General features: G+C 37.8%; 1 protein-coding gene across 4 annotated transcripts in view; it reads right to left on the reverse strand.

The window, feature by feature from the left end:
• The window catches only part of ACTN1 (actinin alpha 1), a 131,063-nt gene that overhangs the window by 26,064 nt on the left and 79,034 nt on the right, over positions 1 to 25,965 (reverse strand). For all 4 annotated transcript variants that reach the window (XM_074290463.1, XM_074290462.1, XM_074290465.1 and 1 more), the window contains exons 4-8: positions 15,650 to 15,736; positions 14,856 to 14,943; positions 13,475 to 13,553; positions 10,943 to 11,024; positions 9,047 to 9,132 (exon numbers count right to left, since the gene is read on the reverse strand). In XM_074290463.1, the coding sequence (XP_074146564.1) occupies positions 9,047 to 9,132; positions 10,943 to 11,024; positions 13,475 to 13,553; positions 14,856 to 14,943; positions 15,650 to 15,736 (422 nt within the window). The remainder of the gene's footprint in view (positions 1 to 9,046; positions 9,133 to 10,942; positions 11,025 to 13,474; positions 13,554 to 14,855; positions 14,944 to 15,649; positions 15,737 to 25,965) is intronic.

Raw genomic sequence — 25,965 nt, forward strand, 5'->3', positions numbered from 1 at the left:
AGGCTTAGCTACTTCAATCTAATTCCATTCCCAACTTCCTTCTTGTTTTGATTAATATAAATATTAATGTTTGCCATAGTATGTAGTTGAAGAATTGTTGGCCCAGGAGCATGTTCTAGGGAATGTGAGGTGAAGAAACCAGCTATCTGCTCCCAGATAAATCAAGTATATCCACTTATATGTGGCTAAATAAAAAGTGATTAGCAAGCTTAAGAGGAAAACATCTAAAGAAAAATTACATATTGCCTTCCAAAGCATACACAAGTTTATTAAACAAAAGATAATGATCAAATAATCCTTGTATTCACTTTACTTAAACAATAGACTTCAACTTCAATAGGAAGGATTTAGGATAAAAAAGAACTTCCTGAAGGTGAGAATAAATAATGTTATCAAGACAGATGGCAAAAATATCCTTCCTAGACAATTATTTGTTTTATCTAAGATAGCTACCTATCTATCTTTTGATTCATCTGTAATGCAGGCTAAAGAAAGGGGACAGATTACTCTTTTCAGTTGCAAAGTAATTAAAGTGACTTGTATGTATGGGAATTTAAGTGGCAGAGGGTAAAATGGAGGTATGAGAAAAGGGAGAGAGAAAGAAAGAGAGGGGAAGAGGAAAAGGAAGGAGAATAGAGAGAAAAAAAGGGAGAGAAAGAGAAAGAGGGGCAAAGAATGAAGAAAGAAAAGAAGAAAAAAGAAGAGAAAGGTAGATATAAAAAGAGGAAAGGGAGAAAGGATGGAAAGGGAAGAAAGAAACTTGTGGAAAATAAGGTCAATAAAGAGGTAATGGCAGATTTTCAATTCTATGTTCAAAATCTTAAGATAGCATAAGAATAGCTGAGTCCCAGTTAATATTCATTTCCTAGAAAGAGCAAGCAAAGTAGAAAAGAATTAAATTTGGATCAAAAGAGCTGCATTTGAATATTAGGACTAATACATATTATCTATGACTCTGGACATGCCCCTCTCTTTACATTCTGTAAAATAAGGTTGAACTAAATGATTTCCACAATCCCTTCCAGCTCTCAAACCTCTAGTACCCTTGTTTTCAGCTTGGTCTCATCATGTAGAAAATAGGATTTTGAGAAAAGGGATAAATAATAAGGGATGAGGGAAACCTCTAAGGTTTCATAGAATTGAATTATCCCTATTATGGGAAATTCAGTCCAACTCTATTATTAAATGACAATCTATCTCCTGAAGTTCACCTCAGTAAACTAAGTTGGCATATACATACTTAAATAAAATGAGATTGAAAAAAAATGAACCCTTTAGGATTATTTCCTTTTCTCCTTACCTCACTGCTTTGGTTAAAAATGTTTAGATCAACCAAGCCAACTATATTTAATTCAAAAGAACATGAAAAGTATTATCTTTGATCAAATTTCCAAACCCAGAATTATCTAGCAATGGCAGGCACCAAGTGAAAGTGTCTTTCATTTTTCTACTTCTAAAAGTTAGGGATATAGTCTATAAAGGAATCTGCATGATTAGCTTACATTTGCTGTTTGAGTTCAAATACACTTTGACATATTTTTAGATGCAATTAAAATGAATTTTGTCCTTTTAAAAGCTAAACTTCCCTCCTGTACAAAAGTGGGAGATTATTTATATTTTCATATTGTCATTGTATATATTAGATTAGGTAATATTGATTGGTTTGGCTTAAATGCTTTCTTTCATATTCTCTATTATAAAGAATGATTTGATAGAAAAGGGATAGAGTAAAAATAAATAAATAAAGTGAAGGTAATGGAGGAAAAACAACTGGAATCACTATAAATTTTTTTTTAAAGAAATGGGTTCATTTCTGAGGAGATGGATTGAAATCAGTTCCAATAACCTTCAACATGGAGAATTAGCAAGACATAGTTAAAGAAAAGATTTCAGAGGATTTCAAACAGGAAAAAAAAGATGAGGAAGGTTCAACCTCTTTCTTTTACAGATAAAAGGTCAGAAAAGTAAATGATTTCTTAAGGTGTCATAAAGTTTGGCTGAGCCAAACTCTAAAGTAGGTTCTTCCTAGTGCATTATATTATATGCAATGCATTATACTATATGCAAAACTCATTGATGGAACAGAGGCTCAATTCTGAGATCAAACATCAAATTCTCTAAGACTTCAGGCAGGTACAGTAAATCTACCTAGATGACTATTGTGAAGAAATCATTCGGTAGACTTTAAATGTGAGCTATTGTCTTTACTAATATAAAGGACCACTGAGAAGAGAAGTGGTTAACAGAGAGAAAGAACTACTTCGAGTCCAGAGGGAAAAGTTTAAAAGTTTAAGAGAGCACATTGCTAGATGGGGACCCCAGAAAGTAAAGATTTTTCTGGGGAGAATGTCAAAGGGAATAACTGTTTCAAAAAAAGGGAACTATAGCTGGGAAGGAGGTTTTGCTTTAGGAGTGGGATTTTTTCCTGGCTTTCAGAAAAAAGTAAATAGTATTATGGATAAAAGGAAGAAGGGAAGGAGAGAAGGCCGGAAAGAAGGAGGAAGGAAGGAAGGGCTAGGTTTGAGGTTGGAGAAATGGGGGTCATAGGTTCATAAATTTAGAACTAGAAGAGACATAGTTCAGACCTTTCATTTTATAGATAAATAAATTAGACTGTGCTGTCATTTAAGTAGCACTGGGTTCCAAAGAGACGACGAAATAGAAGTAATTAGGAGTAGAATTAAATTACCTAACTTCAAATCTGAAAAGCTTTCTAATGCACCAGTTAGGTAATTTTGGCCAAGCCACTTCAATTCTCTAGGCCTCAGCTTCCCCAGCAGAGCAACAATAGTGGTATCCAGACTTCAGGGATATGAACAAAGCCTAGCCATCCCATCCAAAAGTTTGGGAAGGACCAGAATACAAAGTCCCAGTTCAGCAACAGAGGCTGGAGACATGGGCAAAGAAAACTAATACATTGGATTAAGAGAAGACAAAAAATATAAACCTAGAAGAATGGCAATATGGTGTAGATTTGGAATCAAGGGAAAATCTGGGTTCAGATTCTGCCTCAGACACTTACCATATAAGATCCAAGAAAAAATTGTGAGCCTCAGTTTTTCCATGAGGGGGATTGGACTCAATGAATTCTAAGGTTCTTTCCAGCTCTGTAGCAGATGTGTTCAAGACCTTGCAGATTTAGTTATATAGTGAAAGAAAAGTCAACAGGAATGTGAAATTATCAAAAGTACTTGAATTATTTTAAATAGCTGAGAAGACCAGATTGTGTGAGATTGAGTCCATGTCAAGTAAGACACAGGTCTCCTGACTTTTACCTACCTATTTATACAAGAACAAGTATCTGAATGAAATTTTTTCTAAGTTTACAATCAATTTCAACATCTCAAATTTTACTCTCTATTCCTTTACTTTCTATTTTGGTTTCATTTGTTCATGAAGTGAATTATTTATCTTAAGGGTTTATTGTTTTCTTTAAAAAAAATATTACATTGGTGGGGGGAGGGGGAGGTGTTCTCCACCCATCACTGTTACTGTCTACTGATTCCATTTTTCTCCCTTATAAGTATATTCAAAGAAATGAACAGAACAAGAACATTGTATACAGTAACAGCAACATTGTATGATGATTAACTATGACAAACTCTTCTCAGCAATATAGAAATCCAAGAAAATTCAATAAACTTTTGATGAAAAATGCCATCCATATCCAGAAAAAGAACTACAGAGGCTGTATGCAGATTGAAGCACACTATTTTAATTTTGTTTTTTGTTTCTCGTGATTTTCCCCTTTTGTCTGGTTTTTCTTTCACAACAAGGAAATATTTAACATGATTGTACATGTATAAAACTGTATCAGATTGCTTGTTGTCTTGGGGAAAAGAGTGGGGAAAATTGGAACTCAGAATTTTACAAAAATGAATGTTGAAAACTATTTGTTCTGTAATTGCAAAAAAATTAAAATACTATTAAATGAAAAAAAAAAGTGTAATCAAAGAAAGCCAAGTAACAGACTGGCTATGCATAATCAGTTCTTCACCACTAGTTTTAAAGTTAGTTGTAACATTATAAATCAACTGTTTTGTATTTTACATTTGTATGCTTTTTTTTCTGGGAATTTTTAGCAGTCTGAAGATGAAAGCATTGTACCAACCACTAACTCTAATCATTATTACTCATTCACCTGGTGGCAGATGATCAAAGAAAAGATTCTTTTTTTTTTGCCAAAAATCATTCACAGAATAAGAAGGGTCACTACAAGATTTGGCTTCTCTCCTCATTCTATATATTTCCTTATCAGTTCCCACAGGATCAAATATCTCTATGCAAAGGACTCTCAACACAATAAATCTAGCCCTCTTCCCTGAATTCTAAACCTACATCCCCAACTGCCTATTGAACACTTCCAATTGGTTGTCTCAAACTCAGGATATTGAAAACCGAACTTGTCTTCCTACCCAACTCACTCTTCTTCCTAACTTCCCTCTTTCTATTGAGTACATCTCTATCCTTGAATTGAACCTAACCTTGAATTGAACTCCGATTATTTTCTCTCTTTCTCACATCCCATTTCCAACCAATCTCCAATTTTAATACATCTCTCCACTCACACAAACAGCACCCTAGTCTACATCCTCATCATTTCCCACTCTTACAATAGTTTCCTCCTAGTCAATTTTCTTGCCAAGTCTCTCCTTCCACATTCTATCCTCACACAGCTGCCAAAATGATAGTTCTAAAATCTAAGTCTGACCAGGTTACTCCCTTGCTTATAAAGCCTTCTACTGCCCCGAGGATAAAACACAAACTCAAGGTGGTACAGAAGACAGAGCACTGAGCCCAGAGTTAGGATGACTCTGGGCAAGTCACTTAAACTGTTTGCCTCAGTTTCCTCATCTGTAAATTAAGGATAATAATAGCATCTATTTCCCAGGATTGTTGTAAGGGTCAAATGAGATAATAATTATAAAGCATTAAATTCCACATAAATGTTAGCTACTAATGTTGCTATTGTTCTGTTAGCCTTTTACAACCTGGCTCCAATATTATTAGATATCACTGTATTTCATACACTACAGGTCCTAGTGAGGCAGGCCTGATTTCTATTTTCTCATACACAATATTCCATTTCATGTCTCTATGTCTTCAGCCAGGTTATTCTCTGAGCTGGGAATGTTTTCCTCTACCATTGGAAGATAGCTATTTGTAACTCCAAGACAATATTTCCCAGTCCCTACAATCAAGAAATTCACAAAGCAGCAAAATCTAAATTTCAAATCCTCCAGGATAACCACTAAAACACAGCTCATATTCCAAAGGGAAGATTTGCTCAAAGAAAATTCTTGTCACTCCAGAACTTATCCTTACTAGAAGTTATTCATTATTCAAGCTTATGCACATTTATGTCACACCAAATCACCAATGAGCTAACTGAGGGACAGAGATAAGATAAGCACAAGAGCCAAGGAGAACAAAAGCATAGCTTGGATAAAAGCAAATCAGCTCTATAAGAGCCAGGTCTCACCTGCAGAGAAGAAAGACTAAGCTATATGTTCTCATATGACCTTTAGCAGAAATTCAATTCAAAGAAAGTAAAGGAATAAAGAAAAATAAAGCTTCTGAGCAAGAGGTCAGGGATCTGAATAATACAGAAGTATCAAGTGAGGTTGAGAATGATAATATCCATCGCTCCCACTATTTCCTTCCTTCCCCTCCCCTACCAGCCCCCTTCCAGACAGATTTTCAGGGAAAAATCAAGGCATTAACTTGCTTGGCTTTAACTCTCAGAGCCCCAAGCAGATTAAAAGGCAGGAAAAGAGAAGGTGCCAAGATGGCCTCTCTCCTTGGGCTTCCCAGAGTCTCACTGAAAACTGACCTTTGGAAGGGCTCCTGACCCAGGATATGAGAAGACCCCCATTCCACCCAACTTTGTCTTGCTCAATGACGTTCTTGTGCCAAGAATGTGGACCAAAGGAGCATGAAATGTTTACAGCAGGAGTGGGAGGCAAGAAGAATATCACAATCAGGCTGCCACATACAAACACCCCCCCCCCCACACACACAATTCCTTTCCATGCACTGTCATTGGATATCACACAGCAAATACTTTAGATGGAAAAGCAGCCAGGTGTAACTAACAATGGTAGCCTCAGTGAGAGGAACAGCATGGAAGGGGCAAAAGAAGAATGGATGCAAAGAAGAAAAAGAGGAAGAGAAAAAGGGGGAAGAAGCAATAATTATGAAGTGAGCATAGCCCACAAAAAAACCCAGTACTGGAGGTAGAAGACTCCAAGGAGCTCCTATTCCTTAGTAGGAAGGTGAGTATCCTAGGAAGGATGGAGAATCTCCTGACCTGGCTTATAATAGTCTAAAAAAACATGGGAAAGGAGATGGTAAAAATGGCACATAGTGAAAGGGAAATAATTTGAATAGAATGGAGGAATTTCAAAAAATGTATAGAAGGGATGAAGAGAAACATGAAGCAGGAATGAAACAAACAAATTAAACAAACAAACAAAAAAAAAACTAAGTGAAAAAAGTGGAAAGAAAACATATATAGATAGCCAATAAGAAAAATCTTCTGAATCTTGCTGTCCTCTCATGGGTGACATGAAGAAGGCTCAGGAGGTCCATCCAGGAGGTAAATTAAAATTGTATTGGGCAGAGAGCCATGCTAAGAATAGACCTGAGCCATAATTCTCTTAAATTTTATGTTCGAATCCTGGGGGAAAAAGGAAGGAGGGCAGACAAGGGCTTGAAAGAATGCCCCTGTCGAGAACAAAAATTCTCTGGCTCCAAAGGATAATAGTAGAGCAAAAGGACTGCTTATGTCTCCCTTTCTTGGGGGAGCATCCTTCTACAATGCTTCAAAGGTAGGAAATAACAAACATTCCATCCCATACCGGAAAGAGAATGTGAATTATATGAAGGGAGCAGGATAAAGGCTCTCCTTCCCAGGGGCAGAGGGAAATGGGCTTGCTTTGGCTCACTTCTTCCCTTCCCTCAAAAGAGAGAAAGACAAGAGAGAGAGAGAGAGAGAGAGAGAGAGAGAGAGAGAGAGAGAGAGAGAGAGAGAGAGAGAGAGAGAGACAGACAAAGACAGAGAAATAGAGCGCTCTAGCATTCCCCATGGTATAAGAAAAGGTGAAGAGCCAGGAGAGAACAGATATTCTTGCAATCTCTTCAGACTCACTACCAAATGCCTGATGTTTTCAGGCTAAAAGCTTCTATGAATCCCTAACCCCACTGTGAAAAGCCCTTTGGATGGGCAGAGAGAAGGGTCCTGAGATTAATGCCTAAGGGTAAAAGGAAAGCAAGCATTTGACTATTCTTTCTGAGATCCCCCTTAAGACACAGCCTATAGAAGTGACAGGAAAATGACAGAGGGGAAAGTGAGAGAGATGGGCTGGGGAAGAATTATATCTCACCTTCTGCGCACCTGAGAAGGCGTGGCAGTAACATGAAACATAGGTCAAAATGGCCTTCTCATCCGGCCTTAGCGTGCCTACAACATCTGCGCAAAGAAGGAAAAGAGGTTGAAAGGATAAAGTAAGAAGCAGCAGCACACAGAATAAAATAAAACAGTTGTGGGAAGAGAAAGAAATGAGGAGGGAGAGAGGGGGGGGAAGGGGAGGGAGGAAAGGAGAGAAAGAAAGAGAAAGAGGAAAGGAATGGGAGTGGGATGGAGATGAAAGTAGAGTGGGAAAAAGAGAGGGAAAAGAAAGGGAAAAAGAAGAGAGGAAGGGAATGGGAAGGATATGGAGAAGGAGAAAGGAGAGACAAGGGGGAAAGAAGGAAGAAAGAAGAGAAGGAGGGAGGGAGGGAGAGACAGAGAGACAGGAGAGAGAAAGAGATAGAGAGAGAAAAGAAGAGATTGCAGGACAGAGCAGACAGTAGATAAACAGACTAAGAAAGAGCAAAAAAGGGAGGGAAGAGCGCAGTCATGGGGAAGGGAAGAAACTTCCTATCATGCATATCAAGACAAGACACATCAATTTCCATGCGAAGAGCAGGGAATCCAGATGAGGACATGATTAGTGGATAGCCCCATGGGCCAAAGCAGCATTCCTACCTCCATAGGGGTTTCTCATCCTGGGGTCAGGGAACACAAAGGTCATGGTGGTTCCTTTCTTTGCCGTGAGCATTTCTCAACAAGAGCACCTGCTCCTGCTGCCACCTCAGTGGGATTGGAGATAATGTCTTTTCAGTTCCTTCAGATAATGTCCTTTCAGCTCCAGAGAGGGGCTGGAGATTTGTTGGTTACTTCCCTGAGTGGTCTGAAGAGCTGACTAGAGGGTTTGGAGATCTAGACTCATCCCCCACATTATAAGGCACCAATTTTAGGTCAAGCTCTTAGTCCTGGGGTAGAGGCATGCAGTTGGGGCAAAGAGCTCAGATTTTACACTCACACCACGAGAGGAAACTGGATAAGGGAGTTATTTGGGTGACAGCATTAAATCAAGTAAACACAAGGGAAAACAGTAGGATGATCTCTCATCACAAGGTCTATAGTCATAATATTTAGGGTTCTTTAGCAGAATGGAAGAGAGAATAAGGATTATGGTTTTAGGATTTCTCCTAAAAATTCCAGGTGCTGAGACTAGAGTTAAATTGTCTACTAACAAAAAACTTGGACCCACTCAAAAGACCTGCCAACCCAGTGAAAAAACTTTGTCTATGTGGACTGCAGTATTCATAGCACCTGAATGCTAGATATGGACTAATCCCTACAAGAACCTATTCTTTTCACCTGTGGCCAAAGCTAGTGATGACAAAGCCTCAAGCTATTTGCACCAGATTAAGAAGGGGAGCTTACCCCACTTGCTTTCAGACACTGAAGGAAGTAAGGAAGGGGGAGGGGATTGAGGGAAGAAGTCAGCTGGGGTGGAGGCAAGCAATGACAATATAACTATTTGAACTAGTCCTTAATTCTACCAAAATAGAATTAAACCACAGATACCTGTAGTTACAGGTGGGCACTAAGGGAAGGGGGATGAAAGAGGAGAGGGATCAGAGTAGGGGAAAGTAAAAAACAATCTAAGTATTTATTAGTAGGAGGACTAAGTGTAGTGTAGGCACCCCATGATACCTTTTGGGCTCCTGAGAAGGCATGGTAGAAGCTAGAAACGTAAGTCATGATGGCCTTTTCATCAGGACGGGCAGTTCCAACAATATCTGTGGAGAAAAACCTAGAGTTAAGAAAGCGCCAATTGGTAGACTGAGTTAAGAGAGAAATGAGGCTGTAGAGACAAATCAGTACCTACTCAGGATAAAAGGAGAAAGAGCTAAGAATCTTGGGGACCAAAACTTCTCCTACCACATCCAGGGCCTCCCAATACTCTCTTTACAAAACAAAGACTTTTAAAATGTCATCCAAGTGTTGAGGGCCTTAGAAAGTAGGAGGGGGAAAAGACACTGGCATTTCCAGAAACTAAGAGAATAAAGTCTGTCTGGGGAAGTTATATTTGTTTAGATTTACACTCCATTTCTGACTTCTGCCCCATCCTATTTGGATAACACCATAAATGAGCTCAGGATCAGGGCATTAAAGTCTGAGGCCCTAAACTGATTTCTAATGGCAAACCCAAGGCACATGTAAATTATTCAAACTAAGAGAAGTCTTGTGTTTTTGCTTTTTAAAACCTAGTCCCAGGAATATATAAAGCCAAATGTTAAACCAAAAGGGAAAACTTCATATACTGACATGCTGTCATTAAATCAGCTACAGAGAAGTTATCCTCTCCCTTCCCTCCACTCCAGCATCTGGTTAACTTATTCTTCAGGACTTGGTGTCTAAGCTGATAGAGAACTTCACATCCGAAGAATGATTAGGATTAGGTCTCCTCAATACCCTCCCTTTTTTTTCCTTTAGTCTCCAAGGAAGAAGCAAAATTTCTCCTTGCCAAAGACAACTCTTCTTTTATCTTTATATCATTTCTTCCTTCAGTTTACTCATTTGCTAATTACTTCTCCCTTTCACTCTCTGCCATAATCTCCAACTTCTCTCTATATAGCATTTTGATCCTATTTGCTATGTATGTTCCAGGACCTCCATGAAGACAACTCGCTATCTTCATATCTCTTACTGGGCTCTAGTCTAGTATATCCAACTGCCTACTAGACATCTCTCCTTAGCTATCTCAGAGGCATCACAAATTTAAAAAGTAAAAAATGGAACTCAAATGAAATGGAACTTAAATTCAAACTTTTTCCTACCTTCCCTATTTCTGTTTAAACATCTTCCAGTCATTCAAGTTTGCAATCTTGAAATCATTTTTAATTTTTTTATTCTCCCTCACTCCCCATGCTGTCATTTATCAAGTCATGCTGAATCTACTTCTAGACCACCCACAGCCACACCTTCTCTCATGTATTGTACCTCATCATAACCTCCCTAGTGGCAGCCCTTACCACCTCTTGCTAGACTATTTCATGGGCTCCCAATGGCTTCCTTTTGTCTCTAGGATAAAATACAAATTCCTCTGTTTGCCATTAAGGCTTTCTCAATCTGGCTCCAAAATTACCTTCCCAGATTTTTCCATTGCTCCCCACCTACCCATTCTACAACCCAGCCAATCTCCTGCTCCCTCTACATAATATTCCATCTCTACATGACATGCTGTAAGCATTTGTATCCCTTGGAATCTCCTCAAAGTTCAGCTCAGGCGGCCAAGTTAATCACCCCAGTTTATTTCTCCAATGTTCACACACACACACACACACCCAAATTTACTTTGTATTTACTTTTTCATAAATTTAATATTTCTGTCTGTATACATATTATGATTTTGGCAACACACCTCCAGGTCCTAGAACATAGAGGGCATTTAGTGACTTCTAGCTGGGTTGACTTAAATGACCACAATAAAGAAGAAGAGCAAATAAGCAATTCAGATTCTTTCTGCAGTTTGGTGTACATGAGGGAAAGGAAATCAAGACCTTGGGAGAATTAAAAAAAAAAAAAAGAAAGAAAGAAAAAACTTACCTTCTGCATCCAGCATCTTTGGGATATCCAGGTATTTCTCTGCCACATCAAAAGCTGTATTTAAGTTTGTAAGTGGGTCATCCTAAAGGGGAAGGAGGGAAGAACAAAAGCATGATGTAAGAACTTGAGGAAGCACTAGCCAACTCCTCTCTGTACAGGAAAAGAATGGCTGTCTTTATGAATGGGATTATGCTTCCCTTGGGTTACTGGCTCTGAATAAATCATTCCCATACTCTCGTGGACTAGCTGTGGACATTGAAATCCAGCTCTATGTTTATCCTGGAAGTCCCTTGGATTCTAGTCTTGCCAATGGAAACCAAGATACTTAGAGGCAGCAAATTTAAGCAAAGAATCCTATGATATTTTCATTTTAGAGACTTTTCATCTTTGCTAGGTTACAATGGCCATGTTGGTGTTTTGCTAAGTAACCACCAGGGGGTGTTGTAAGAGCAGTTTTCTCAGCAGGGATTTGGCCCAACAAAAAAAATCAAGGCAAAGCTTTCCCCGCAGTATTCAGGCCCCAAGTGGGAAGGAAGGAGGGAGGGAGGGAAAGAAGAAAGGAAGGGAGGGAGGAAGGGAAGGAGAGAAGGAACGGAAGGAAAATTTAATTCGAGAGGTTAAATAGGCGCTGATATCACTGGCTGGATAACTATGGGCAAGTTAATTTATATAAATCTTAGTTTTACTCTTCTACAAAATCAGCATAATATGTATAGAATTTACTGCAGAGTTTTTATGAGGAAAGGGCTTTACAAAGTGCTATGGGCAAGATGAGCTAATAATCTTATTAAGTCAGGAGTTAACAAATCAATGAAAGGTCTTGGATCTGACTTTGATTCTTTTGCCTCCCTTCTCCAACCAGGGGAATGGGGAGAAATGTCCTGTTACTCAGGGTACGATGAATGAAGAAATAACTGAATTTTTTTCTAAAGAAAGAACAAGGGTTCCACCTTACTGAAGGCCTATGGCCTTGAAAAGACATCTTTTGCTTCCTTGAGAAAACTTAGACTCAATTTTTCAGGGAGTTTATTCTCATTTTTGATTACTTCTTCATGGCCCAAAAAATATAATAACCCAGTTCATTAGCCTGGGCTTCAGTTTCCCCATATGCAAAATAGAAATCTTGAACTCCTTCCTCACAGGGAAGCCTGGGGAGTGAAGTTTATGCCCTAGAACGAAGCCTTTTTAAAGGAGGAAGCTGATTAAAATGGCAGGCCTATAGTAGACCTAAAATGGCCTACTAAAATGGCATCTATGGAAACAGTGCCAATAAATCAGAGATTCTTCACTTTTTTTGTGTCATTGACCCATTCACTTGGCAATCGGTTAAAACCTATGGACTCTTTCTTAAATAATTGGAGAAAATGCTACATTTTTATTAACAGTAAGTGAAAATAAAGATTTTTTTTTTCTTTATCAAGTTCCCAGGCCCTCTAAAATTTATTTTTTTAAATGGGGAAGGGGAGAAGGGAACCAAGATCAGAAACCCTTGAAATAAAGGCCATTTTCCCACTTCTATAACTAAAATTTCATATTCCTAGGCCCCAGCTACTTTCTTTTCCAGTATATTCCTTTGAGAAGCTTAATACCTTGGCCCAGGTAAATCACTTTTCATCACCTGGCCTTAGAGCAATTCCTGCTAATAAGGAACAAAAATTCTTTCTACTCTAAGCACTGCCTCTCAGATCCTGGTTTATGATCCAACCCATTTCCCTATATACTTATTTCACGTATCCTTATTTATGCTAACATATTCTGACACATAACTTACGGTGATGCTTGATTTAAAACAAAACCTTTTTGATGTCTCATTCAAATCGCTGACTTTTGAGGACATTGTGAAGTGCCGCCCATTCCCTACACCTTCATCCCTTAATATAAAAAGCCCTTATGGAGAATCAGAATCTCTGGAGGAGTCATTATAAGTTGTGGGTTTATAAAGGAGGATCATATAGGTAGCAGGAACCACTTTCATAATGGGGTTGTCACTAATGGTTTAGATTGGCACCCACTCAAAAGCCAAGGTCCCACTGATTCTGAGTACAGAGCCCAGGACAACACCATGTGCAATCATGCACTTGGAAAAGACTGATCTGCAATCAGAAAAAGAACTATAGAGATTTAAAGTAAATCAATACATGCTCTGTTCATTCCTTTTTTTGTTTTTTGTTTTCTCTCCCATGATTTTCCCCTTTTGTTCTGATTTTTCTCTCCCAACATGATTCATGAAGAAATGTTTTCTGTTTTTTTTTTTTAATTTAAAAAAAAAAAAGAAAGAAAGAAAAAAGAAAAGTAAAGAAAATGACCAACAGAGACGAGTGGTACAGCTTTATACTTTGAAAGAGCTAAAAATATTTTGGTTTTTTTTTGTTGTCTGAAAGTGGGATGATTTTCCCTCTAGATTCCATCCCAACTGATTTAAAAAAGCATTTTTCCCTTTCTTCCCACTGAATTTGTAGACCATATAATGTCAACTATAGACAAAAGGGAGGATTTCCAACATTTGCCTTCAAAGAATCAATAAGTAAGTACCTTCCGCAGCTTCCCATAATCAATTAGTTCTGGCCGGTGTCTGTGGATCAATGCGCAGAACCCAAGGCCATCTTTCCAGCTGTAGAAAAGAGAAATAATGAATCATAGAAATAAATAAGTCTGGAAGAAAGGGTGGGAGAGAAGGGTTAGTTAGTGAGAATAGATGAGGGATCACAGGGTCAAAGGAACATAGAATTAGATGGATCTTAAGAGATCTTCAAATCCAAGTCTCTCATTTTACAGATGATGAACAGAAGCCCAGTGAAGGTATGACTTCACTATCACACAGTTAGTAAGTATCTGAGATAGAATTATGAAGATCTGAGTTGAAATCCTAAAGCCACCATTCTATCTATTATTACCATACTGCTCTCTTGGGTAGGGAAGAAAAGTCTGGGCAGGAAGACTTGAGATCAAGCATTAAAAAATATGCTAAAGGATTAAAAGTTGAACACTGAATATCTAATTCAACACTTGTTTAATAACTAATTATAAATGAATAACTTTCAATGCATATAAGACAATTTTTTTCAGTTAATTCCTCTAAGATTGTTTTTCATTATTCTTTATTTATGGCAAAGTGGTCTATATGGCATTCATGCTGACCATATATAAGTCACCATACAGGCATCCCATCTTTTCAATCTGGGAAATGGGAAACAGAAGACTTGAAAAGAACTACTATTTGCCAATTGAACCCGATTTCCAATTTTACTATTCTGATGTCCAGACAACCAAGATAAACAACTGCCCAGTTTTTCCAACAGTTTCCTTGCACATACTAAGAGTTCTCTCTATATGATAAACTCAATTGAACTAAACCATATCTTCCTGTTTCAATTCCTTTCTGCTATGTTGTGTAATAAATAATGCACTGTTCCATGGAGGCAAAGCCAAAATTATTATCAATCTCAAAAAAATATGTAAAGAACATGTATGTCACTGGAGGAGAGATTAAAGAAATATGAACTGTCATCTTCCCAATGGAAAGTTTTCCTAAAAATATGTTCAGTAACTTCCCCCTCCTTCCTTGTAAAAGTAAAGGAGCATGGCTGTGGAATAGTGTTTATAACCGTGGCCTTTTTTCCAATGTGTTAATTTTACTGATTTTTTTTTCCTTTTCTTTGTTTTTTACTCTAATCGTGGGGATAGGTCTTAAGGAGGAAGTAGAAAAGACTATATTAGAAGATATAGATAATATCTGAAAAAATCAATATGAATGTAGTCTTGAAAAGAAAAGCCTTTTCAATACTCCATACATAATCTCTAAGAATCTCTATTTAACACTAAGCCCATGTAGGTGGGAAAGAATTCAACAGCACCTGTCAAAACAGTCTACTTAGAATTGTGATGACATACATGTGACATGTACGTCACATACCTGATGTGGAAGTTCTGAATGTTTACATTTTTATATGGGGCTGTTTTCCTCTGACACCATAGCAGCAGCCCTTCCTTTGCTGATGTCTCTGTAAAATGGGCAAAATGGGAGAAAAAGGCAAATTAGTTGATGCTGCTGAATAGATTTGCACATATAAGTCACTCAAGACAGAAACATGTGGCCCTTCATTGAGAAATCATCTCCAAACTTTGATTCCAACCCCATCCTTTCTCTCTGAAATGGGATTCCCCACCTCTCCAACCATCAGAAGGCACTAAGCTTTTTAGGAAAGGCTTGGGAGGGAGACCCATTACCTTGGGTTTGCTTTATGCCTCCCTCACCAGTCCAGAAGAATCATGGAACTGATTTTGCCCATACTAGAGAGGATTCTAAGAGCAGGATGTAAAGAACATTCCTATTGCACCAGACATGGTATCTATAGAATAGAAGCCTAGTAGGTCTGCTCAAGATGACCATATAATCACCAGGTATGCATCTTCTTCCTTTTTCTATGCTGTAACAACTATCATGAAAATACCAGGGTATGATATGTTAATAGGTTAACCTCCCCCTTCCTTAAATAATATAATTTGTCCAGATAGATACCTTCAATTCAATATATATAGCAAGTATAAATAAAAAGTTGCAGGTTATCATCAAACACCCTAGTGACTCAAGGGACTGTCTGGGAAAGAGTATCTCAGCTTGTTTTCATACAAGATGAAGAGATAGGTAGGAAAAAAAATTAGGGGGAAAATGGTGAGAGATGGGAGTGGCATAAATCCCAGCTATACCTTCCACTGAAATATCCTGAATAGCAAAGCGAAGAATGATGGTCCAAATCATCCCTAAAGTCATTTTCACATTCCCGTCCACAATTTCTGTAAAAAAAAAAAAAAAAAAGCAAATATTAGAATAGATATCTCCTGTTCTTGGACAGCCATATGAGTTAGACTGACTAAAGACCACAAATAATTTGTATTAGAAATATCTCAGACTGGGAATGAGAGCTAAAAAAGCAAGACACTCCCTAAACTTAACTCATCTTTGCTATGTGGGCTATGGGTTCTAGGGATTAGGTGGGAGAAATATACCATGAAATCAATCTAAATGGATATACCTTATTCCCACAAGTCACATTCTATTCTTTGGCAGGATAATTCATAATCTGGGAGTATGTATTTTTTCCATTCTTTTAATTAAAGCTTTTTATTTACAAAACATATGCATGGGTAATTTTTCAACATTGACCCTTACAAAACCTTGTGTTGCAAATTTTCCCCTCCTTTCTCCCCACCCCTTCTCTAGATGGCAGAAAATCCAGTACCTGTTAAATATGTTAAAATATATCCTAAATCCAATATATGTATACATATTTACACAATAATCTTGCTGCATAAGAAAAATCGGATCAAGAAAGAAAAAAGAAGAAACTGAAAAAGAAAACAAAATGCAAGCTAACAACAATGGAAAGGGTAAAAATGCTATGTTGTGATCTACACTCAGTCCCCACAGTCCTCTCTCTGGGTGTAGATGGCTCTCTTCATCACAAGATCATTGAAACTGGTCTGAATCATCTTGTTGGAAAGAGCCGTGTCTGTCAGAACTGATCATCCTATAATCTTGTTGTTGTCATGTATAATGATCTCCTGGTTCTGCTCATTTCACTTAGTATCAGCTCATCAAAGTCTAGCAATATGTACTTAGAGCTAGAAGTGACCTCGGAGGTCACCTACCTCACACCAACCATTGAGGCACAGAGAGGCATTCAAATGAACTTGCCCAAAGTCACTACAGATCGTCCAAATAGATTACAGAAAGTCATTTCAGAATCAGAACTTGAATCTAAGTTCTACTATCCCAAAATCAGTGCTTTTCCCCCCACTATACAAGTATAGATACCAAAGAAACCAGCATACAGGTATGGTAAAATTGCTGCTACCTCCATTGAAGGAAAAGTAAAAAAGTGAAAAGTGCAGTGAATAGAGTGCCAGATCTGGACTCAAAAGACTCGATTCAAATCTGGCCTTAGGCATTTACTACATGTACTTAAAGGTAACCTTTGAGTGCCTCTGCTTCCTCATCTGTAAAATGGGAACAATAATTTAGATCTTACCAGGAAAAGTTATGAAGTTCAAATGAGATATTTATAACATATTTATAACATAATTTATAGCATAGTAGGTGCTGTACAAATGCTTATTCCTTTCCCCTCTTTGCCTTCAAAACTAAGCCTCTGCTCAAGTAAGAAGACTAGGGAAGACAGGAAAGAAAGGGTAAGAGTAAAGGATAGTAAAATGGCATTTCCCCAAAAGATGCCCTTTGACAACACAAACATGAAAAGATGGGACTGGCATTAAAGAGACCAGCAAAATGCTTCAAGTCCTTTTTCCCCCCACTTCCATGTCTAATATATATTCCCTTCTCATCTCTATATTTTTAAAAACAGAGAATCCCCAGTTTTCTTTAAAGCTCAATTTACCCCATCTTCTCCAGGAGGCCTTCCCTAATTCCCCCAGGTGTTCCTTATCTCTCCCTTGAAATGGCCTTGTATTTACAAGTATACAAATTTTTTCCACTAATAAAATGTAAATTCGTTAAAGACAAGGGCTGTTTCATTGGTCTCCAGTGTTTGGCAAACACCAGACGAGTAATAAATACTTATATTTGAACTGACTTCCTCCTCCATGGTGGGGAGGGGGGACGAGGAGAAGGGGAGAGAAGAGAGGGGGAAAAAAAGGACCATAAGTTCCAAAATGAGCATGGGAATTATAAGGTTCTGAATGAGATGAGGTGAGATCTTTCAAGACAGTTGTGAAAATCGAGTAAGGCTTCATCTACTTCAGGGTTGAGTAGGCCTGAAGGACTCTGAGGATTGAGTCAAGGGCAATTAGAGGCCCCTTTCTGTTATCCTCCCATGACATCATTTCCTCTCTATTTCAGTCAAATATGGGCAACTATGTTCTTATTGGTCAAGTTGAATTTCGTGGGTAGATCTCATGTTTAGAATGTAAGACTCTCAGCCAATGAGGATGATGGTCAGTGGGGGGAGGGGTGTTTGCTTTAGGGATTAAAGGTGCTGTCCTGCCCACAGGAGGCGCTTCCTCTCTTGGATTGTCGGCTGGAGGGGTGGGAAGCCCTTCTCTCGAAAATGTACAATAAACTTTGCCTCTCTCTAGAACTCTCTCCGGCTTTTTTTATTCAATGGTGACCCCTCATCATTTAGGTACCACACAGTTTCATACTTAAATTCCAAGACTGGGCCATACTCTGCAGGCATCAAAGCCATGCCTAGGATATAATCTTAAATCTTCACAAAATTTTGATGCTGGAAGGGACTAAAAACCTTTCATTTTACAGATATGGCCAATGAGGCCCAGGAAAGTTAAGTACTTTGCCGTAAGTCATTCTCCTCCATTGTGGTCCAAGTATTCTTTCTGTATTGTTTTTTCACAGGAGCAGATTAAAGATTCTACCTAGCCCACATTCACACTATGGCCAGGAAGATCACAGAATCAAAAAACCTGAGATTATAAAGATTCCCAACAAGAATCTAATCTCTTCCCCCTTTCTGCCCTCTGGCTAGGCTGCAGTTCATAGGGGTCAAGATTTCTCCTACAAACAGCAGGGCAGTATCCTTCCCTGGTAAATGAAGTATGGGAAGAAATGCACAAATCAACTAACAGCAGGGGGCAATGTTTCCTACAGGTTTACACTGAAATGGATACTATATGAAGAAGGGGGAAACCCTATCCTTGCTATGGGCCACATAAGTGTCTTTTCATAGCATGCTTTCAGATTCACAGAAAATTTCCTTTGCAACAACCCATTGTTGCTATTATTATTCCCATTTTGCAGATTAGAAGATGAAAGTTCATCACTTAAAACTAAAAATTGCAGTACATCAATGTAGTAGACTATTAATCTGTAGTAAGAACCAGAGCATGATAAATGCAGGAGGAGCACAGAAGACCTGTGAATTGATGCAAAGTGAAGCAAGAAAAACCAAGAAAAGAATAGAGACAACTATACTAATGTCTATGGAAAACACATCCACCAGACAAATGAAAATGCATAGTGAAAAATTACAAACAAAATCTTTTAAAAGAAAAATGAAAAAGAACAAGTTTAGCTCCAAAGAAGAGATATGAGAAGATACCTCCCTTTGCTGAAGTGGAGGGGTTCTGCTATTCACAGGTGTGTGAAACATTGCATTTATTGTTTGTGTGTGTGAGAGAGAGAGAGAGAGAGAGAGAGAGAGAGAGAGAGAGAGAGAGAGAGAGAGAGAGAGAGAGAATGTGTTAATTGCCCGGGGAGGGGTTCTCTCTTCCTTTTTCTTTTGAAAAATACTCTTTATTATATGGAAACACTCTCCTCTGAGGGGGCAGCTAGGTAATATGGTGAACAGCGTAGTAGGCCTATAATCAGGGAGATTCATTTCCCCAAGTTCAAATCTGGCCTCAGGACACTTACTAGCTGTGTGACTGGGTAAATCACTTAAGACATTTTACCTCAGTTTCCTCATCTATAAAAGAGACAGAGAAGGAAATGGCAAACACTCCAGAATCTTGACCAAGAAAACCCCAAATGGGGTCATGAAAAATAAGATAAAATTAAAAAACAACTGAACAATAATTTTGATCATTATTATTTGTTATAAGCCTTTATCTTTTTGCTATTTTTTTTTATTAAGAATATTACACACAGTGCCCTCACCTCCACCTCTCTGATTTCCTTCAAGATTCCATTCAATTCCCACCTTCAGCAGAAAGGCCTTTGCCAGCTGCTGAAGCAGCTGGTATTTTCTATTCTATGTACCTAGTTATTTACATGTTATCTCCCTCTTTAGAATATATGCTACTCAGCATGGGAGCTATTTTTGTCTTTCTTTTTATCCTCAGCAAGTAAGTTCCATACAGTATCTGGCATATTTAATAAATGCTTATTGAATGCCTTTTTCAACGACCACCACATAAAGCAAGGGGGCAGAAAGAGGCAAGTTTAGGGAAAAGAATATTTTACCTGGGGGCTGTCCCCTCACTAGGTAGTGCAGTGGATAGTCAGGACGACCTGAGCTCAAATCTGGCCTCAGACACTTAACACTTCCTAGCTGTGTGACTCTGGGCAAGTCACTTAACCCCAGCCTCAGAGAAAAAAAAAAAAAAAAAAAAAAAAAGAATTAACATCCTTTTCATTCAGTTGAATGCTGTTACCTCAAGGATGGTTCTAGAACCTGGTATTTTCCCAGTGACCAGAGCCACTGTGTTGATTTCTTTATCTGGCCCTCACTAACTACACAGCCCCTATTGGAGAAGAGCCAGTTAAGCTAAAAGACACCTGGAGATTTATGTTTACGGACATTTTCTGCATTTTGGTCTTTTCACTCACCCCTCCCATCACCTATACAATTAAAAAAAAAAAAAAAATCTTGGGTTCCTGGTTCTCCAACAGCATCTGTGGAATTTCTCACTATCGGTAAGAGAAAATTTTCCAATGCAAAGTACAGAGCAATGGAAAGGGTGAGCAATGGGATGTCCCAAATTAGTAGCTATGTATGATACACCAGACTTTCAATCTCACCTCGCTGACTAGTCTGCCCTCACATCGTCCCAAATTGACTGTCCATGCTTTTGTTTCTAAGTACGGTAGACTCCAGCTTTCACACTTATCTCAGATAATATGAAGCTGCATATAACTGTGTTTTGAATTCACTGATTCCCCAATGCTCCTAAAGAGCAGCCATATCTTATTATACAGATAGAAGAATGATTAGGAAGCAACTAGATGAAACTACTACATGGGGGGAACTCTAACTAAAGTCACAAAATTCTCAGACCAATGTGGTATGGTGGAAAAATCACTGGTTTTGGTGTAGAATTCCAGCTCTGACACTTCCAAGCCATGTAAACCTTGAGAATCACATATATCTCACTAAACTTTAGTTTTCTTGACTATAATACTTACATTTACACTAAAGCAATTTGGAGTGATGCAAAAAAAGGAAACTAAAATGTCCCTAGGTTGTGGACTCAATGAATCTCTAACCCCATATACATTAAAACATTTATGGCAGCACTTTTTGCAATAGCCAAGAATTGGAAAGAAAGTACGTGTCCAAAAACTCATGAGTAGCTAAACAAACTGAGGTGTGTCAGAAAAGACAATATGATGAATATATTGAAAACTTACATGAAAGATTAGAGTTTAAAGCAAATTGAAGAAAATAGCACACATAATATAACAAGAAAAATGAAAAGAATCACAAAGCAATCAAAAGACAATGTTGCAAAATTACAAAGTATAAACATGATCCCAAAGAAGAGATATGACAAGGTATCCTCAACCCCATTCCTCTGCAGACATGGGAAATTCATGGGTGTAATGTATCTGATATATTTTTAGGCTTTTTCAATATATTGATCAGTTTTGGTAATTCTTTTTTTCTGCCTTTAAAAATATTTTTAGTGGGATGACTCTTTGAGAGGAGGAAGGGAGGATAGTAGGAAAAATTTGTTGATGTAAATAAAAAGTTATCAATAAATATTCATAAAAATAAAAATAATATCTGTAGTATTCATAGGGATATTGCAAGTAAAGAACATTACAAAATTTAAATCAATTTATAAATCTAAGATATTATCTGATACATTAGGATGAATGATGAACCAGTAACAAATATCCCCTTTGACTCTGAAGGTATCAGAGAACTTAACTTTTAATCATTTTGCAAATCCTAAGTCACTTAAACCAATCTGGGATTCATATTTTTGCTATTTGTTTCAGTCCTTTCCAACTCTTTGTGTAGGGATTTCATGGCAAAGACGATGGAGTAGTTTGCTATTTCCTTTTCTAACTCATTTTACAGATAAAAAACTGAACAAACAAAAGTTAAGTGAGCTGCCCAGAGTCATAAATAGTAAGTGTCTGAGGACAGATTTAAACTCAGAAAAATGAGTCTTCCTGATTCTAAGCCCAGCACTCAGTGCTACCTAGCTTCCTTGCACCTCGCATTAAGATGACTAGTTGAGTAGATGACCTCTAAGGTCCTTTACTTTTCTAAACCTTTGATGCTATGATATGGCATCCATCTCAGAAGATTCCCCTTTCTAAGAAAAACATCTTCTCTGGGTAGCATAGCCTCTCTTGATATTTTATCTATGACCATATTATCTCTTCCTGTATAAAAAGTCTTTCCCAAACTACTTCCATACCCGATTGATCTTGCCCTTACCTCTGAATCACTATTGCACTTGCAAAGTTAACCCAGACTTTGGTATATATATAATTATTCCATGTATCGTATTTCCATATAATATTTCCCAACTTGACTTAAATTCTTTGAGGGCAGGATTCATGTCTTATACCTCTAACTGTCAGCATTGTGTTAACTACAAATTAGGTACTTATGACAAAGGTTATAACTGATTGGTCAAGAGGCAGACAAGAGGAGACAGTAAAGATTCATTGTTTGAGAAAGGCAGTGAGAAAGAAATTTCAAGTTTGAAGCAGAGGCAACAACAATGCTTAAGAATCCAAAAACTTGACTCTGGGTCCTGTTTCTGCTGTGCACATATGGACAAGTCACCTACCCTTTCTAATTGCCCTATCTATCAAAGAGGACCAATGTCAGTACTTTCTAATTCAATAAGTGTTTATTAAGAGCCCATTATAAGCATTCACAGGCTAAATGACAAACAGTACCTGCCCTCAAAGAGATTATATTCTACATGGCAACTCAAAGAGGAAGTACATGATGTATTTTGAAAATACAAAATATAACTAAATAATTATTTGTTTGGGGGCTTTATTGTTATTGGGCAATCCTGATGAAAGTAAAGGGTAATTTAATAACAGATGGACAGTCAGAATATTTTAATACTCCCCAGCTAGTTAAGCAATGTAAAAAGACTTTTTTGTTTCCAAGAGTTTTTGACACAACAAATGCCTGCCATATAAGAAGCATTGAATAAATGCTTTTTAACTGGCTGATTCTCTGTGGAAGAATACAATCTCAAAAGATAAAACATGATTGGTTTGTGATTTGCTCCTATGAAGGGGAAGGAAGGGAATGAACTTTATACAGCATCTACCCTGTGTCAGGCACTGTGCTATTTATATTTTCTTTATAATTTCTCACTTGAGCCTCACAACAACATTGCAAGACAGGTGCTATGACCATCTCCATTTTACAGTTCAGAGGAAACTGAGGTTAACACAAGTCAAGTGATATGCCTATGGTCACATAATAAGTGTCTGTGGCTACATATGAACTCAGGTCTTCTTGACTCTGGGTGCAGCCCACTCTAAACCACTGTGCAAATATAAAGGGAATCAATGAGATCATGGATCTTTTGAAGAACTGAATAATGTCCTTTACTAAACACCTCTTGCATTTGCCTCATTGTGCCATGGAAATGATCTTAGGCCAGTTGAACCCACACTGTCAAGCACCTATGCCAATCTAGACTTGTCATAGGAGATTTGGCTGCTGACCAAAGACTAGCTTAGCTAAATCCAAAAAGAAAAAATTAATACAACAGGAAATGAATTTTTCAGGCTGGCAGCTATAAGGATGATCCACATTAATTAATAAAACAACTTATCAGAATAAAGAAAACCAGGGTGGGCACAAGAAATGAGATCAGCCACTGGGGAGGGCAATCAGGAATAAGGAGGAGCACTGACTGATGCTTTGATAAATCTAATTCTTGGACCTTATTTCATTCCAAGTTCATATATAAAATATTTCATCCATAGCCTCCCATCTTTTCTATCTCCCTTGGTCTGAGAAGAGAAGGTTTAAGAGAGGACAAAATAGCTGCCTACAAGTATCTGAATAACTGTCACATGCAAGAAGGGCAATATATATTGGTGTTGTCTCGTGCCTGATGGCAGATTAAGATTACTGGGTGCAGGCATCGCAGAAGAGATGATAAAAACAAACAAACAACCCCCCCTCAAAAAAAAAAAAAAAAAAAAAACCCATCTTCTTATACTTAGCACGAAAGTGTAATGGAGCTACCTTTCAAAACTACATTCCAGATCCCTGTAATTGAGATACAGGTTGGATTTGATGGCTTCTTCAGACTCAGATACTGTAATCTAGCTCATGTCTACATAAATTTAACCCCATTATTCCCCTGCTCAAGTAGTTGCAATGGTTCCCTATGGACTTTAGGATAACTTAATTCAAACTCCTCCATTTGGCATATAAAGCCTTTCACAATCTGGTTCAAACATATCTTTTCAAACTGGTTTCAGTGCTCTCCTACCCACTCCACCACCCACTCAATGTTCCAGCCAAACTGAGCTACCTGCTGTTCCCTATACATGACATGCCATCTTTTGCCTAGTATCTTTGCAGAGGCTGTCCCCACTATGCCTGAAATGAAACATACCTCCCCCTCCAGAGATCAGCTCAAGTGGCAATTCCCACTGAAGCCTTTTCTGATTACCCTCGTGGCTAGTGCCATGGTATTGCTTTACAAATATTTTGTATTGATTGATTTGCCCATAAGAAAAAAATCTGTAATTCAAGGCAAGGACAATTTTGTTTCAGACTCAGCACTTAGTATAATGCCTTGAAGGTAACACTATGTCTACAAGAGATAACAGATATTTAATAAGGAATGAACATAATCCTCAGCATCCTTGCACAAAGTTACTCTAATTTCCTCTATACAGAACAATCTTTCTTCATTTAGTTTCAATAGAGCCTCAATTCCTATTCTTTTCAAATGATCTCTATTATAGCCTCTAAAAAAATAAAATCAACATTGAGAAGGTGGACTTGTCCTTACTTGGAAGCAGCAAGATACAATGAAAAGAGCATTGGAACTAAGTGAGGAGGGAGGATCCATCCAATTTGTATGTGTTATATGTGACCATGGGAAAGACACCTGATCTCTGTCAGAATATCTTCAAATATAAAATGGGAATTTTAATACTTACCACCTTGGGCAAGGAAAGTGCTTTGTGAACTCTAAAGGACTAATGAATTTGAGTTATATAAAAGTTGGCTCCCTCAGGAGATGCCTAACAGCCCTTGTAACTGCTAGGAAAATAAGCCCTTCCCTTCTGGTAACAGGCTGGGCTTGATCCAAGAAGTGGAAAGCCAGGAAGTTAAAAAAAAAAAAAAAAAAAAAAAAGGAAAAGATTCTTTGCATGCATGCAAATATGTGTGGGTTTATTACACCTTCTTGCTTCTCCAAAGTCATCATGTAAACTAGTTATTAGAGATTTTTGGGCAGTAAGGAGCCTGCGTGTAGATAGCTTGAAAGATTTCAGGATTCACACAGACAAAATCCCTCCCAGCTCCCTATTTTCTGCTAACAGCTTTTTTATCCTTCCCACTTTCCCATCAGATTCTACTTCCAGATGGAATGCTCATTTGTCAGCGGCACAGCCTTGATCAGGCAGCCACCAATAGGTTGCTAACTAAATGATTTCAGAAATGGGTTCTTTCTGGAGATATGATGAAAAGTCTGAGAAATGAACTATTGTTACTGTGCCTGTCCATGGAGGGAAGACTAAACAATTTATGATAAATTAATAACAGAATACTAGTGAGTCATTAAGAAAATGACAAATAAGAAAAACTCAGAGGAACTTGAAAAGACTGTATGAATTTGTTCAGGGCAAAATTACCAGAACTAGAATTACTGAGTCAATAACAGTATTCTAAAAAGCAGAAACAAAACTCAAAACTCATCAGAACACAGATTAATGCAGTGACCTCAGAGGCCTAACAATGAGGCAAGTCAACTACCTCTACCTTGCCTGAGAGGTAGTATCCTCTAAGTACATAATGAGACTAAACTTGTTAAAGGTAATGAGAATGTGTTGATTTGTTTTACTTAACTGTATTTACTTGTTATAAGAGAAGATTTTGTTATAGCCAGGGGATCCTAGGCCTAGAAAAGTAATAAAAACAACTAACATTTATATAGCTGTTACTGGCTCTTTACAACTATTATCTCATTTGACCCTTATCACAACCCTGAGACATGGGTGCTATTTTATATGTAATATGTAATATCTTAGTAGTAGTATAAAATATGTTATATTCCTCATGTTATAGAGAATGAAACTGAGGCAGACAACAAGACTT

Source organism: Sminthopsis crassicaudata, chromosome 2, assembly GCF_048593235.1.
Source record: "Sminthopsis crassicaudata isolate SCR6 chromosome 2, ASM4859323v1, whole genome shotgun sequence".
Classification (NCBI taxonomy): domain Eukaryota; kingdom Metazoa; phylum Chordata; class Mammalia; order Dasyuromorphia; family Dasyuridae; genus Sminthopsis; species Sminthopsis crassicaudata.